The sequence below is a fragment of the Phlebotomus papatasi genome, chromosome 3 (genome assembly GCF_024763615.1).
Source record: "Phlebotomus papatasi isolate M1 chromosome 3, Ppap_2.1, whole genome shotgun sequence".
Lineage (NCBI taxonomy): Eukaryota > Metazoa > Arthropoda > Insecta > Diptera > Psychodidae > Phlebotomus > Phlebotomus papatasi.
In genome coordinates this window covers 44,566,347-44,582,889 of record NC_077224.1, presented here as the reverse complement: position 1 = coordinate 44,582,889, position 16,543 = coordinate 44,566,347, and the positions used below count along the sequence as shown (strand labels likewise).

The following is a 16,543-nucleotide window of genomic DNA, read 5'->3' as shown; positions in this document are numbered from 1 at the left end:
TAAAAGACTTACGTTAAGTATTTTTCGATTTTTCATGCATGTCTGGACCTTGACTTACCCCACCTTGGCTATTGGAAGCTTACAGTTCAGAAATAAAATGTCTCCATGATTAAATGAAATAGTTTTCACATTCTTAGTGACAATTTTATTAAAACTTTTGAAATAAGTATTTATAATTTCGTAATATTCAAACAACAATTCCAGGAAGTTGTTCTTCGGATAATTTTCCATTAAGTATGGTCCAAACACTTCCACTTTTGCCATTCTGCATTATTTCCACTGCTGCTTGTCCCACTTCGGATGGACTGAAAAATTAATGATAATCTATCACTTTCCAATATTAGCCTAAATTGTAAATATCATAATTAATCCCTTAACCCTAAGGACGATTGGGTCACCGGTGACCCAAAAATGTAATTTTTCCTACGGCCTTCTAAAGTTGTGTTTTGCTTTAAAAGTCTGAAAAAATTATTTTTTCTGACCCCCAATTTTTGCCCTTCTCGTCCTTAAAGGGTTAAAACGGACGAATAATCTAATTTAGTTATGATGTCTCAAAAATTCCAAAGCCGAAATAATTCGTATGAGCTTAACTGCAAAAAGACCATTCCAGAAAAAGTGATTTTCCGGTTTTAATTTTATTAAAGGTGACTAAAGGTGTTAAATAGTTAAATATCTCACTCAGTGGCATACAAAATCCAGAAAGACAAAATCCCAAACGCCACAATCCCGAAAGTCAAGATCCCGTATGGTCAAATCCTGAGAGTATTGAAATTACACGGAGGATAAATGTGTGGAATAATTTCCCAAGACACAAAATAAGTCTTTTGTCTCCAGAAAGCGTGGGTGTAAACATGGAAGCAGAGGAAGGCTTGCAAGCTTCGCACACAATCTAGCTTCGAGCACTTCACATTTTTTCTTTACTTCTTCAATGAATCTGGCTTAAATTTCTCAGGAAACATGTGACTTAATACTCTAAAGCTAGAGTATGTGCGAATCCTGAAAGGATTCCCTTATAGATGAGACTCTTACAAATTCTGAATTTTGACCCTTTCAGAATTTTTGCGTTTAGGATTTTGTCTTTAAGGATCTTCATTGAGACTGAAATAATTTATTTCGTACTCTAGTAATTGTTTAAGGAGCGTAAAGTACATTCGGTAATTGTTAACACAGTCCACGGCCAAAATCAGAAGTAAGAAGGAAATATTACACTTTCACTTTCCCATTTTCCCTTTAGAAGTTGTAAGGTCAGCACCAAAAAGGATTTGCAAAAGCGAACATAATAATAATTTAGAAAACGTTTTTGCTAGGTGTAGACTAGCTTTCATTAAGAAATTAATGTTTAATACAATCCAAAGGCGTTACTTAAAATTTAAAAAAAATAATTTGAACTGGTTGAATGCTTAAAATAGCTTATATTGTAAATATAAGCTTGCCTTAAAAAATAAAGAAAGATAAAAATATTTAAATGGGCTTTAAGAACATACCTTTGAGTTGGAAAGTGTTTCTTAAACATTGACACAGCTTCTTCAGTCGTCAAAAAGAGATAGTCAGTTGAAAAGACTCTATCAAAGAGTTCGGAGTCTGTTCCACTTGGACAAAGAACAAGGAATTTGATACCCAGATGATCTCGTCCATGGGCTAGAGCCCGGGTATAGGCTACAACACCGAATTTTGAAGCACAATACGCCGGACTAAAACTGTATAAGTTTATTACCACGGATGAAGAGATGTTTATGATGGTTCCACCTTTGCCTTTGCCGGTATCAATTCTCATGTGATCGATAGCAATACGAGTGGATTCAATAACACCATTCAGATTCACATTAACTACTCTTGTTGGGTCCTTTTCATTGAAGATTCCGGCACAGTTTATCATGATATCCAAGCTTGGAACTGCCTTTGTGAACTCACTGTAACACTTTTCCAGTTCTTCACGGGAAGTCACATCCACTTGAAAGTACTTTATGATGACACTGGGATAGGTCTTCTTCCAATCATTTAAAATCTTAGGTTCTTGAGAATTCATGTCAAGAACAGCAAGATACTTAATTCCATTTTTAAGAAGTTCCTCACAAATTGCCCCACCGATTGCCCCAGATGCTCCAGTAACTAAAGCACTTTTATTATTCAAAATCATGTTCTCAGGGTATTGTTTTCTACTCGACAATTCTATACAGAATAAACGAGAAAGAATGTTGTCTCAAATGAGTGACATTAATGCAACTAAGATAAGATTAAACTCCGTGCTATTTTTAATTACTTGTTTTGAAGCTCTCTGTTTGTAAGAAAAATGTTTAATTATTAACGTATTTTATATGCTTGTTAAACTGTTTGCTTTAATTTAGTTCATTTAGTTAATTAATTTTATGGACTTTTCGTGTGGTATTCTTTATTATAATTTAACTATAAGACGTAGTACTGAAGAATTTCTGAAGAATTCCTAAAGAAAATCATATGTAAATTTGCAAGATTTGTTTTGTTTTTTATTTATTTATTTATTTATTTATTGAAAACTGAAAAAAGTTATTTGCTTTCAGAGGGAAATATTTTAAAGACTGTGTTATCACTTTATAGATCATTTTCTATTAAAAAAGAAGAAACTTTTTAGAAAATTCAATTTAGGCCACAGCAAGTTAACCCTTTAAGGACGATTGGAATACCGGTGTCCCATAAAGAAAATAATTTTTCCTGACTACCTAAAGTTATTTTTTTCTTATATTTGTACGTAATTGCCAAGTAGAAGGTTGAAGGAACCTAGGATTTTGTTTGCAAGTTTCTAGCCATTTGCTATGTAGTATATATTAAGGCTCAAAAATGGCGAATTTTTAAATTCTCAAATTCATAATTGAATTTATTTATTTTTTTTACTTCCAATTTTTTTTAAGCAAAACCCTTTTGGCAATAAAAACTACAATACTTATACGTAATATTTTTCATTAAAGCGAAAATTATTATTCATTGTGATGTTGTTAGAAAAATTACTTAATTTTTTGGGCTATTTTTGTCCCTATCGTTAATAGAGGCGCAAAATACACTGAATCAGACTCTGTTGGACTTTCCAAGGTTAGATAGAAGACTTATCTTTGTTTATGTTTCTCAGTTTAATTTTTACTGTTGATTTTCAGTCCGTAAAAAGTATCTCGTCGTTAAAGGGTTAAGCAATAATTTGGCAAAGGTAAAAAATAATATAAACGGGTAAAGAAGAAAAAATTTTAGCAATGGAGAAATTAAGAAGTTTTAAATCTTGTTCTCAACCATCTTAATATTTAAATTTTGGTTTAATGAGATTTTTTAAAATCAATTTTTGATTTGTCACTAACCAAAATAGTGAAAATAGTTTTTTATTTTTTATTTTCAATTATTTATTGACTTATTTGGAATCGAACCCTACTACGCGAAGAAATTCAGACGCAACAAAATTTGATTAGGTAAGGTCAGCAAGGGCCAAGCCAAGGGCTCATTGATGAGAAGAGATGATGAGAAATGGATTTTAAAATCAGTCCGATTGCGGATAAAAGCAGATATATCACATTATTTGTTTTCTTTTGGAAATTTCTACTTACTTAAACCCAAAACCCATCCTAAATGGGATTCAGTTTAAAAACAAAGTTGATTATTTTTAGAATAAGAAACGGAAATAATTTTAGAAAATTTAGAGATGGAGATTCCAAAAACAAATTTTTGATTTTATTACCCCGTAGGGTTAATATGTAGGGGAAAGCGCGCTACATTCGGACGATTTATGCTTCAAACAATTCATTTTTTTTTTCAATGTGTTCTAAATTAATTTGGAACACTATTTTTTTTTTAATAGCTAGTCCAATGCCTTAAATTTTCAGAAAAGAGCTGTGCATCAAATCCATGAGAAACATACAGAAAAAAATGAATTGTCAGAAGCTCGCGTTGTCCGAAGGTAGCACGCTTTCCCCTAATATCCTTGTACAAATTTAGGATTTCTTTTAGGAGTTTTCCTGGATCAATGTATGCATTCTAAATTTTTTATTACGATATCTATTTTTGATTTTAGATCATTATATATCTTCTAATTCCTAATTTTCCAATTACTGAAAGAATTGCTATCTCTAAAATAATCAACAATAAACTAATAAAGTTTAATCTTATCTCAATTTATGTGTATTATTGGTTTTTCGACGAAATTTCAGCTCATTCATTTTATGTTTAATTGTTAAGCAGAAAACAACTCTGGAAAAATGTCTCTAATAAAAAATAATAAAAGTGCTTTAGTTACTGGAGCATCTGGGGCAATCGGTGGGGCAATTTGTGAGGAACTTCTTAAAAATGGAATTAAGTATCTTGCTGTTCTTGACATGAATTCTCAAGAACCTAAGATTTTAAATGATTGGAAGAAGTCCTATCCCAGTGTCCTCATAAAGTACTTCCAAGTGGATGTGACTTCCCGTGAAGAACTGGAAAAGTGTTACAGTGTGTTCACAAAGGCAGTTCCAAGCTTGGATATCGTGATAAACTGTGCTGGAATCTTCAATGAAAAGGACCCAACGAGAGTTATTAATGTGAATCTGAATGGTGTTATTGAATCCACTCGCATTGCTATCGATCACATGAGAATTGATACCGGCAAAGGCAAAGGTGGAACCATCATAAATATCTCTTCAGTTTCTGGATTAAACGTATTCAGTGGTAGCCCGGCATATAGTGCTTCAAAATTCGGTGTTGTAGCCTATACCCGGGCTCTAGCCCATGGACGAGATCATCTGGGCATTAAATTCTTGATCCTTTGTCCAAGCGGAACTGATTCCGTATTTTACGAAAGAGCCTTTTCGACAAAATACCTCTTTATGACCACTGAAGAAACTGTAGCAAAAAGAAGGAAACTGCTTCCTGCACAAAGGTTTGAATATGGAAAGGCTAATTTTGTGAGCCCTATTCTTATTATTCAAAAAAAAAATAGAAGCCAAGTTTTATAATTAAATTTAACTCTCAAAGTTTACCATTTTTTTTTGTAAACATAATGAAATGATTAAAAATGAATAGATCTCTAGATATTAAGAATGCAAAGCTTATAATGTGAATATTTTCCAGTCCTTCCGAAGTGGGAAAAGCTACAGTGGAAATTATGCAAATTGGCAAAAGTGGAAGTGTGTGGACCATTAGGAATGGGGAACTGGCTGAAGAGGAACTTCCCGCAATAAGGATATGATTTTTCTTGAAAGGTTAGAAAATCCAATGTTTTTTTCTAAAAACAATCCGAAAATGGCTAATAAATCAGTTTAAAACAAATTTAGAAAATAACCTAGACTACTTTATAACATAAAGTTATAAAGTATTCGTTGTATGTACATACTCAATAACCTGCGGGGCAGGGATCCATTAAGCCTAATAAAAAGTGAAGCTATTTTTCAGTTTTCATTGTAAAAATTTTGCTAACATTCCACCGTAATTTAACCAAATTTGCCCGTAGTTCTTGTATTATTTCGGCGAACATTATATGAACTATGTGTTTTTAGATAGCCTATAACCCTTTAAGGACAAGAGGGTCAAAAATTGGGGGTTAGAACACTTTTTCAGATTTTTTAGAGCAAAACCCGACTTTGGATGGCCGTAGGGAAAATTTCATTTTTGGGTCACCGGTGACCCTAATCGTCCTTGGGTTAACGCACAAATTTGAAATATATCAGACTTATAAGTCAATCCTCTGGAGGAGAAAACTTGCCATTAGGTTTCAGTGCCTCTATGCAAAAACGTATGGAAAATGAATTTCGAGAGGCCCCTGCTGCGGGGTGTGCGAGAGCGAGTTGATTTCTCTCGGCCATTAACCACTTCCATTTCCATCATGATCATTTTCTTGCATACGAACCAAAAGTAAAACATTCCCCAGTTCATTGAGGAAGACCCATACCAAGGGTCGATCAAGTTTTGAAGAAAATGAGGAAGATATTCAATTGATAAAAAAAGAAGCTGTCTCTTATGAACACCAGAAGATTTAAATCCAGCCTAATCCGTCAGATATCTAACCTATAGGACTTGTCTTTATGTTCGCCGGATTTTTCCATGACTCCTCTCTTGTGGCTTTAACTGCGAGTTTTCCAGCCTTTCGCGCTTCAATGTAACGATTACGAGAATCAGAATCCTTACGATCCTTTATGCCCTAGATACACTTACGACTTAAGCCGAGAGACGGCTAAATTCTCATCAGTTTAGCTCTAACTAAGCGGTTTCTCAGCTTAAACCGAGAAAGACGGATTAGTCAGAAGCTGATGGAAATGTAATCTGATCATTAATTTGATTATAATTACGTTAAGGCGTTAACTCTTTCGTCTCCTTTGGGACTCTGGGTACCCACGGAAAAAAGAATTTTTTTTAGACTATTTAGAATCGATAAAATTCCGATTCTTGTGGATGATTACAAACTATAAGGATATCCAAATCTAGAATATTTTTTGCGTAATTCTAATTTACTCCTGAGCTAAGACATTTTTGGTCAAAAATCGTGAATTTTCGATTTTCTGCTTCCTTGCAGAAATTGTGACTTTTTTGATATTTCTAGACCAGAATAAGGAGAAACCTCTCGAGGCAAATAAATATGATAAATAATAATTACAAATTGCATAAATTCGAAATTTTTTTTTTATTAAATTTTCAAAAAATTTGTTTGTGTACCTAGGGCATTAGGATACATGTTCAACGCATAAGCCTTTTTTATCTCTAGCGGCTTCTTCTACTCCCGGGTTTTCCACAAAGATGATCAATTTTACATTCTTCGTCACATTAACTCGCTTAACACTTTAACGACGAGACAATTTTCGCGGACCGAAAATCAGCAACAAAAATGAAATCGATAAACAAAATCAGTAAAAGGTCTTACATCTAACTTTAGAAAATCCAACAGAGTCTGATTCGGTGTATTTTTTTCCTCTATGAGCGATAGGGACAAAAATAGTCTAAACTCTAAAAATTCAAGTATTTTTTCTGACAATACCAATGAAGATAATTTTTACTCTAACGAAAAATATTATGTTTAAGCATTGTAGTTTCTTTTTCCAAAACTGTTTTGCTTAAAAAAAATTGCAAATATAAAAAATAATTAAAATCAATTTTCAATATGAGAATTTAAAAATTCGTAATTTTTTGGGTTAAAAATTTAGTACATAGCAAATGGCTAGAAACTTGCAAAAAAAATCCTAGGTTCCTTCAACCTTCTACTTGGCAATTACGTACAAACATAAGGAAACAGTAACATTAGGTAGTCAGGAAAAAATATTTTCTTTATGGGACACCGGTGTTCCAAGCGTTCTCAAAGGGTTAGTGCCACAAATCTTCTGCAGCCCAGAGTGGCTGTTTCAAAGCAGTTCCATTTAGCGTCAATGTCAGAAGAAGATTTTCCTCAAACGTTTTTGTTCTTGAAACTCACCCACCTTTCGAGATTTTTTTTAAATATAAAACAACGTTTTAAAATTTTGTATTATTTATTTAATAAATTTACGATTTTTTATATCTTTTTTTTTTATTAAGTTTTGTTTGCAAAAGCTTCCAATTCACCCGATAATAGCCTTCTCGAGAACTGCATTGAGTGACATTGGCATCCAGTTGCTCAGATTCCCATCGCTCATCATAATCACAGATCTGTCGATGTAGCAGAACATCTTCCCAATGCGATAGACCTGCTTGCCCATCTCCCTCCTCCCAGGCATCGGCGCAAAGATAATCCCGCGCTCTGAGCATTTCTGCAGAACCAATTCCTTAAACTCCATGGCCACTGGCGGCTGCAGCTGCAAATCCATGAGAGACGGTGGGGCTGGAACAACACTTGGAGGCCCCGTGAGATCAATTGTAGGCATCTCTACGCCCATCATTGGGATCGGCGTAGCTGTGGCGCGATGCATGATCTCAAGAGCGCGACGGAAGTGTTCCTTGATAACTGTCTGCTGGAGCACGTCGTCAGACATCATATTCTTCCACCCAGAATACCACCGGGAAACCTGATCGAGATTCGGAGACTGATTGAGCCAGATCACAAGAGTCTGCATCCATTTGGGGAAAAAGTATTTGTCCAGCATCTGAGCCATCATGACCGGACTCAGCAGTTCATTCCACTCCCAAACTTGATTCCATGGCTCTGAGAAACAAAATGACAAATTTTATTACTACATTACTTTTTACAAAGCTTAATTTCCTCAAAAATGAATAATAATAATTACTATTATAATATTCATGTATTATGAATTTTATTGTTTAGAGAAATTTTAAATTTACTGAAATTTTGGAAATTTTCAAATTCAGCTTGAAATATAGTTTTGTCAATAAATCGTCATCTTGAATTACTGAAGATCAAAGGGTGTAATTTTCAACCGATTTGGGCAAATTAAAATATTTAAAATATTATTTGTTTTTTAAAACATCCTCTTATTGAACAATTTTCAACTTCAAGATGGTTTTGTGGTAATTTATAGACAAATAAATCGAAATTAATCTTATAATAAGCATCCTAAAAATTTCCAGAACGAATATAAGACAGAGTTCCTTCCTGGGACTTCGAGCAGCTCGCAAAGTCTCGGACGCTTTGCCACCCCTTTTACTGATTTTCAAATTATTTGTAAAATTGAGGAATATTTCGAAAATAAAATTTTAATAAACTTTCCAACATTGACTTTTATTTTAAAGGAAAATTAGGTGAAAATTCGAATTAAAAAATTGTGGAAAATGTTCTGTTCCTTGTTTGAAAATCTGATTTAAACCCAATCTTAATGAATCTGACAGGCGTATTTCGTAACCAGGGGGTGACTTCTATAATTTATTCGTTTTTTTACGTGATAAATTCACCGTTTTTAGATCGACTTTTGAGAGTATTTTATGAGATTTCCATACAAAGTATCATCACTGAGAAAAAAACGGGGGTGCGATTAACTTTTTTTCCTCATAACTTTAACAATTTTTATGTGTAAAAATATATCAACATTTTTTAATGTTAATTTTACACCTTTTTACGGGTAAAATTAACATAAAAAAGGGTAACCTTAACCCCCAATACACCTAAATAGGGTAATATTTACACCGATTTCGGATCAAAACTTCAGGGTAAAATTAACATTTCCGGAATGTTATTTTAACTTTTTCGGATTTCTCTCAGTGAGTGATGAGAAACAGTTGCGGTATCTCAGAATTTACATAATAATTTTTGTTCAAATCTTTTGAATCACTTAAGGGCTCTACATATTGGGAACAATTTTCGTAAAAAATTGCGTTTTTGACAGAATTCTAAGGTTTTTACCTACAAAAGCGCAAGCAATTTCGTTAAAAAAAAAAACGATTTTTGACGAAAATTCCTTTCAATGATAAGACAATTTCAGATCAGTGAATTTATCTCGTGATAAATTCACAATCTTAAATTTCATACCTTGGAAACGTACCAAGAAAATTTTTCCTGAAAGGAATTCTTGGAAATTGAAGAAAAATTCAGTTGAAATGCTGTTAAGAGCAGGGTCCCATCAAGCGTAATAAAAAGTAAAAGCTATTTTTCACTTTTTTTGTAAAAATTTCGCAGATATTGCACCGCGACATAAACAAATTTGCTCGTAGTTCTTGTATTATTTCGGCGAGCATAATGAAATATGTATTTTTAGATAGCTTTTAATGCACGATTTCGAAATATATCAGACTGATAAGTCAATTCTCTTTAGAAAAAAACTTGCCAATACTCTTCAGTGGCTCTGTGCAAAAATGTATGGAAAAATGAAATGTCGAAAGGCCCCTGGTTAAGAGTCTAAAAAGCATGTTTTCCACAAAGTTTCCTTCAAAAATTCACCAAAAATTAAATATTAAACCAATTTCGATTACGTTAGGCGGATGTAGAAGGTTTAATGGGTACTGGATACCCCAAGAGATTTTATAAAATAACATTAGAAAAATTGATCAAAATTCCTCCTAAAAATCCATTTAATAGCTACAGCACACTTTTAGATCAGGAAAATTTCATAAAGTCAAAATTCACATCCCTTTCTTTCTTAAAAGCTTTTGAATATATCTATCCGACTCTTTGGCACTCTTCTTCTTTTTTCAAACATCACACCAAATTAAATTTAGTTCAGTCTAATTTTGAGACCGAAAGAGTGAGATAGACTTATGAAAATCTTCAGAGAAAAAAAGGGACAGATAATCCTAACCGGCTTATGTTAGGTGAGATTCTGAATGTGAACTAAACTCAGAAATAAAAAGGATTTCGATGGAGTAACATAAAAGTGATATATGGGTGAAATGTAGACCAGGACCAGAATGTTCTTTATAAATTTTCAAAAAAACCGTGATGTTATTGGTTGCTCAGGAGCCGAGATAATCGAGGTTGTTTGTTTCTGAACTCGTTTTTTCGCCCAGAGCGCCCCAAGTGTTCATTTGATGAACTTCAACTACATCAAAGAATTGTTGTATTTTGTGGGACTTTCCATTTAAAACCCTATTTTAAGTGTCTTGGTGGAGTAGAGGCAGTCAAATTGGCATCTGACCATCTGAGTGATTTCAAAGCGTTATTATGGAAAAAATCAATTTTTTCACACTTAAACGGCAAAATCGAAAAGATCGCATTATCTGATCGAAAAATGATGTATGGGCGAAATGTAGACACAAATTTCCTCTACAATTATGTCGAAGTAATCATTAAAATCGGTTCAACGACAAACAGGATAATTGATGTTATGTGATATTGAAATTGGTTATTGGACTGTGTCACCCTTGGTGTTGGCCCCATAAAGTTCAAATGTTCTAGAAAGTTATAGTTATTTGCAAGTTCTTTCGTTTGAGCCCTCATTCATCAAAATTGGTCAAATAGAACCGACGATATGATTTTTTGAATTTTTTGAATTTTGTGAACTTTGACCCCTCATATCTCCGGTTCTATTATAACCACAGCGCACTTACGCACCATTTTGGAAACGTCATTCTATTCATCTAATAGAAGGGATTTTGACTTATAGAATTTTTCTGATCTAAAAGGTGTGCCGAAGCCATTATGGCTGTGGTTCACCTTTTAGCTTAGAAAAATTCTTATGAAATTAATATTCATATTTTTTTCTTTCTCAAAGTTTTTCTTTTGACGTCACAACAAATTCAATTTAGTTAAGAATCAATTATAGTAGAGTTCCTCAAATTTGAACATTTGGGGGGTATAGATGACATTTCTCACTCCTCAAATTTGAACAATATTTTCAAAAAAGTAACGAAATTCATGTAAAATTCACTTTTCCTAAATTAAGAAAAATAACTTTAGAGAATTTTATCAATGGAATTTGTTGTCCAACATGTGAAATTTGTTGAGAAAATTAATATAATACGACAATATTGAGAAAAGACCAGAGAAAAATAATTCTAATTCAGACTCCATGCAAAATTTCTTTTACATAACCTCATATTTTACATTTTGAATGCAACGGTCGTTCAAATTTGAGGAGTTCAAATTTAAAGAACTCGACTGCAATAAGATTAATAATGGCTTCGGCACACCATTTAGATCAAGAAAATTTCATAAAGTCCAAATTCATTTTTAAAAATTTTGCATATGCATATCCTACTCTTTGCACTCTTCTTCTTCTTTTGAACATCACACCAAATTAAATTTAGTTCTGTCTAATTTTGAGACCAAAGGAGTGGGACAGATTTATGTAAGTAAAGGCGTTTACACATTGGGAGCAATTTTCGTCAAAAATTGCGTTTTTGACAGAAATTTGACGTTTCTGCCTACAACGCTGTAGGGAATTTCCTTCAAAAAAGCAATTTTTGACAAAAATTTCTCCCAATGTGTAGAGGCCATAAGTCTTTTGAGAAAGAAAGGGACGCGAATTTTGATTTCATAAAATTCTACCGATATAAAAGTTGTGCTGGAGCCATAAAAAAATATTTTGGTAAATTTTCAGTGAATTCTAGAAAGCCATGGAAATTTTGGAAATTTTGAAGAATTGGAATTCATAATCTACAAATAAATGAAAATCAAAGATTGCCTTGCATTTTTCATTATTTTTTTCGAATTTTTCGAACAAGCGACGCGGGTGCCAAAATTCCTTTTCTGTAAATCCAAATTGATCCTTTGAAAATGAAGTCTAAGAAAAACTCCGTTACAACTCTAAAAACAGTAACTGAAGATAGAAAAATTAGCTCTTCGATAAGGAAGAAGAAGTACAAGGTAAATTGAAATTCTTAGGAGTTTCATGGAAATGTTTAATAAAAATTTTTCTCTTGCGTAAGACCGTTGAGGTAGATGGACAAGGAGGTTCCGTGGTCCGCGAGTACACGATCAAATATAAAATCTCATGGATTATTCCAACGCGAAGGGTCCGGGAGCATGAGAAAAATGTACCAAAGAGAAAATAAACTTACCTAAATCCTGCTGCAGGGGATTAACTATGTATTCCGCTAGGACAATCTGGAGTTTGGGTACGATACTTTTGAGCAGGAATGCTTGGAGATCTCCGTCCGGGAAGACATTTTTCCAGGGCAGGAGCATTGCACGCGCTGAACGATCTTGGGGTGTCCAGGAGGTCAGGGCATTGGCTAGTTTCTCGCGAATGGTTGCGTAGATTGATTCCTCCATTTTTGTGCCGAGGAGTCCAGTCCAGGGATGGATCCAGACGTGAATGGGAAGGGTATCTGTGAGGGGATCCCAGGCTTCGACAGCTGCCTGAAGTCTGGGCAGGACAATCTGTTCTAGGACACTGTCCAAAACCCAGGTGGGAAAGAGGGGAGCCCATGAATCCAGGAGAACCACCATTGGTTGATGCAATCGAGGATCCCAGAGTCCAGCAGCCTGCCGAATCGATGGAACCACTCCTGACCAAACAAGAGCCGAGTAGGGATTGAAAATGTTGCGAGTCTCTGCTGAATGCACCTCGAGGATTCCCTTCCAGCGTTTGATGAGCTCAATGTGCTTTGTGGGCTCCTGCAGTGGCTTCCAGGCTTTCAGGTGTCCAGCTACGAGCGGAGCAATTACCCCAGAAGCCAAGTCACACAGTCCAAATTCCCGATATTCCCCCGGAAAGTCCATCTGGAGCGTCAGGAAACACCTTTCAGCCTCGTCCAAGGTCAGTTCATCCTCCGGATTGACGAGTTTCTTCACCAAATCCACGACTTTCTCCAACGTTGAGATGTGCTTCTCCTCCAAATCCACAATCTTCCGCAAATTCTCCTTATCATGCTGCAGAGCAGTTTCCTTGTCATTTGCTGCCCTCTGACTCTTGTCAATCCCAATGATGTCCTGCTCACAGAGATCCACAATTAAATTGAGGTTATGCATGAGTTCCGGAAGGGCAAAATTTATGGGTTTTTTGGCAGCTTTGGGATCATAAAGTGTCTCATCGGCAGCTTTTGTCTGACCTAAGGCATGGTATCCACTGAGAACTCTCTTTTCCGGCCCTGTCATGTCAATCACCGTGACATTTCCCAATTTACTGGACAATCTATCAATAAACGGCCCCTTCTTGCCCTTCTCAATGACATCCTGGGCACTCTTGTACACATACTTGGATTTCTTCCCCTTGACCGTATCATCACGTCTCCATTGACTCAATTTCTCCCGGAATTCCTTCTCTTCCTTCTCATCTTCATCGATTTTCTTCACAGGCTTCTGATCAGCCAAAGTGGAAGATTTCTCCGGTCCATACGCCCCAATAGCACCCCTGCCTTTGCGCACATGTGCCTGAACTGGCGTCGAAATACCCTGCAGACTCTTGCCCAATCCCTTGCCCGGCTGATAGCCCATCTGAAGCAAGAGCTTTGCTCCAATCCCTTTTGTATGCGCTTCCCACTTTCCCATATTCCCAGAGATTTGTGGCCCAGCAGCTCGACGGAAGCCGGCTGTAGTCTGAATAGAAGGTGCCTCTCCATCAGACTCACTCGAAGTGCCATAATTTGTCCGGGATGAAAAACTAGGCCGAGCATCTCCTTCATCATCCTCTTCGTCAGATTTTTCCTCACCCTTTTCCTTCTTCTTGCCAGCTTGCTGGACACCACCAGCGACAAAACTTACCGGAGCTGAGTAATCCTTAGCCCTACCTTTCCGGGGAAAATCCTGGACATCCTCATTGTCACTGTCATCAGCCCAAATGCCTGGAAAAACCAAAGGAAATCATCAAGATAAACGTTCAAAAGATTCTTTGCCGCAACTCACCGTAAATCTTTTGATTTTTAGTCATCCTCCGCCGGCGATTGGGATTGAATTCATTTTCCAGATCATAATCACTGATCTCAAACTTTTCATACTCATTATCGGACATTTTCAAGAGAATAAACTGAAAAAACTGGCCAGGAATACGCGCTTAATTTCCTGCCTTGCAAAATGTAAACACTGCACTAAACTGAATATCTTGCAAAAAATTATAATAGTAAATTTTGGTTTAAAAAGACCGTTAGTACACTGAGAAAAAATGACAGTCTGTCTATACAAATCGGAGGTTTATGGGCGCGGCTTAACCCATTCCTTACCATGCTATTATACATCATACGCAAATTGAGTGATTTTAGATGATTTAGTTCTAGACAACTTTGAACGGAATTGCTGTCGGGAATGGATTTTTAGTAACTTTAGTTGTTCAATTACTTGGGAAAAATAGTCCGACAGAGATAGAAATGCATTTTGTTGTTCTTTTTACGTTTCGTGGAAGGTCATGCAAAATTTTTGCTCAAAATGGCGGACGAAAAATGCGACATCCCGTCGAATTTGTTAAAATTGGCCTCTTTCCTCTTTCCTAATTTGAAGTCTTAGTTGCCAATTTGTTCTCTTGGATAGTTACTCTACTTAAATCAGTAGAGTTTGTAATGAATTAATGCACAGAATTTAAATTCAGTGACCGTTAAATTCCACAAAAAGCGCTCAATTATAAAGAATCACGATAAAATAGGAAGAATTATAGCGAATTTGAGCGAATTAGCTTCATAATTAAACGTGAAAATTATCAAAAAAATTCGTCGCCCGATTGAGAAAGAGCCGATTGAGTGAGAGTCTACTGTAGTTCCTTTTGTTTTATCATGATTCTTTATAATTGAGCGCTTTTTGTGGAATTTACAATGATTTTGATGCCCAAATCTCTTGATAATTTGGATGACATTTTGCCCCATATGCCTGATTGAGGGAGAGGCTACTGTATTTCTGAAACATAAATGAACAAAAACTAAACTAACTGAATACACACCGCAGATGATAGATCTAAGAATTTCTGTATGGCGAAGAGAAGGAAAAGGATTCTCGGGATCACGATATGAATGTATTAACCCTCTAACAGTGTTTTCTTTAATACACGAAAAAAGTTGTAAGCAAGGTTGTAAGAAAGTGTTTTCTAGGATAATTATGATCCAATAAAGTCAAAAATACCATCCATTCTTCATCATCTCTGTCATCTCTTTTAGTTTAGGCGCTAGGTGAGAAAATATAATTTTTTTGAAGCTCTTTGCTTCTAAAATTCACATTTTTACTTTTTTCATTTTTTTTTAAATAAAATACACAAAGTAGAACGATATATCTTTCAGTAAAAAATGAAAGCCGTCTTGACAGGGCTTTACCTGATAGAGGGTTAAAATTGATGTACGAAAATGTGACACTTACAGAGGAAACAGAGCTCCTCTCTCAGACGCATAAGATCCTTAAGATATTCGAACACATATTGGTAGATATACTTGAGCTTTTCCTAACTGAATCGGAAAAACAATGTGGCTTTGTTAATGGTAAGTCTAGTCTACATCTCATGCTATTCAAATCGTCAGATTACTGTGCAAGAAATAAAGGTAAGAGCGCGACCTTTATATGACCTTTTTAAACCTGGCGAAAGTTTTTGATTGTGTTCCAAGGAATCTTTTCTTTACAACGATAAGAAACAAGGATGTTCCTGAGCAATACACTCGCAACGTCAGGTAAATGTATCGTATTCACATATATACTCTCTGTGGCGATACTGATGCTTTCCCAGCAGTTAAGGGAGTTCATCAGGGTTTAACTTTGGGTCCAATATTTTTTTTAACAATATAATGGACTATTTAAGTTAAGAGGCGAAGTTACCCGATAGCAAAACCATGTCGTCCATGTCGTACCATGATAATGTATTTCGGGTCAACATAAGTTTTTCTGTAGCGGGAAACCATTGTGTTGAAATATTAGGCACTTTCGAAGTAGAAGTGACGCCTCAATAAGGGAAAAAATGGCGGATGTAAGTTCAGATATACAAATTAAAAATTATCAGTGTCGGCTGTCCCAAGCGTTCGTAATCTTTTAAAGATAATATTGAGTCACCCCTGGGATCCCATATGGCTTCTACATACTATAAAAATTTACGTCCATATTGAGGCTAATTGCCTACGCTTGCATGTGGGAAACTGTCAAATATGGACATAAATTTCGCTAGTGTGTAGAGGCCAACACTTTTATGAATCTTTTCGAATATTTGAGTTTATATTTACATTTAATTGATTTTGTTGATGGGTTTTATTATTATTGGTGAATTTCGGCCAGTGTAATGCTTCTCGTCTTTAAAGGATTAAAGGATTAATACTTATTTTTCTAAAATTATTTTAATTACTTCCAATAGTTCGGCCTGTT

At 35.2% G+C, this 16,543-nt stretch overlaps 3 protein-coding genes across 3 annotated transcripts; 1 reads left to right on the top strand and 2 right to left on the bottom strand.

Moving 5' to 3' along the window:
* Positions 1 to 122: 122 nt before the first annotated feature.
* On the bottom strand, positions 123 to 2,213 carry LOC129807923 (alcohol dehydrogenase 1-like). Its single transcript, XM_055857529.1, has 2 exons — positions 1,485 to 2,213; positions 123 to 305 (listed from the first exon to the last, which is right to left on the bottom strand). The coding sequence occupies exons 1-2, from the start codon at positions 2,135 to 2,137 to the stop codon at positions 188 to 190; spliced, it is 771 nt and encodes a 256-aa protein (XP_055713504.1). The 5' UTR covers positions 2,138 to 2,213; the 3' UTR covers positions 123 to 187.
* A 1,998-nt stretch (positions 2,214 to 4,211) lies between these two features.
* Positions 4,212 to 5,179, top strand: LOC129806697 (alcohol dehydrogenase 1-like). Its single transcript, XM_055855467.1, has 2 exons — positions 4,212 to 4,870; positions 5,062 to 5,179. The coding sequence occupies exons 1-2, from the start codon at positions 4,212 to 4,214 to the stop codon at positions 5,177 to 5,179; spliced, it is 777 nt and encodes a 258-aa protein (XP_055711442.1).
* Positions 5,180 to 7,426: 2,247 nt separating this feature from the next.
* LOC129807922 (septin-interacting protein 1) lies at positions 7,427 to 14,318 on the bottom strand. The gene is made up of 3 exons (XM_055857528.1): positions 14,126 to 14,318; positions 12,340 to 14,064; positions 7,427 to 8,095 (listed from the first exon to the last, which is right to left on the bottom strand). Exons 1-3 carry the CDS (start codon positions 14,229 to 14,231, stop codon positions 7,515 to 7,517), a joined length of 2,412 nt encoding a protein of 803 aa, XP_055713503.1. The 5' UTR covers positions 14,232 to 14,318; the 3' UTR covers positions 7,427 to 7,514.
* Between the last annotated feature and the right edge of the window lie 2,225 nt (positions 14,319 to 16,543).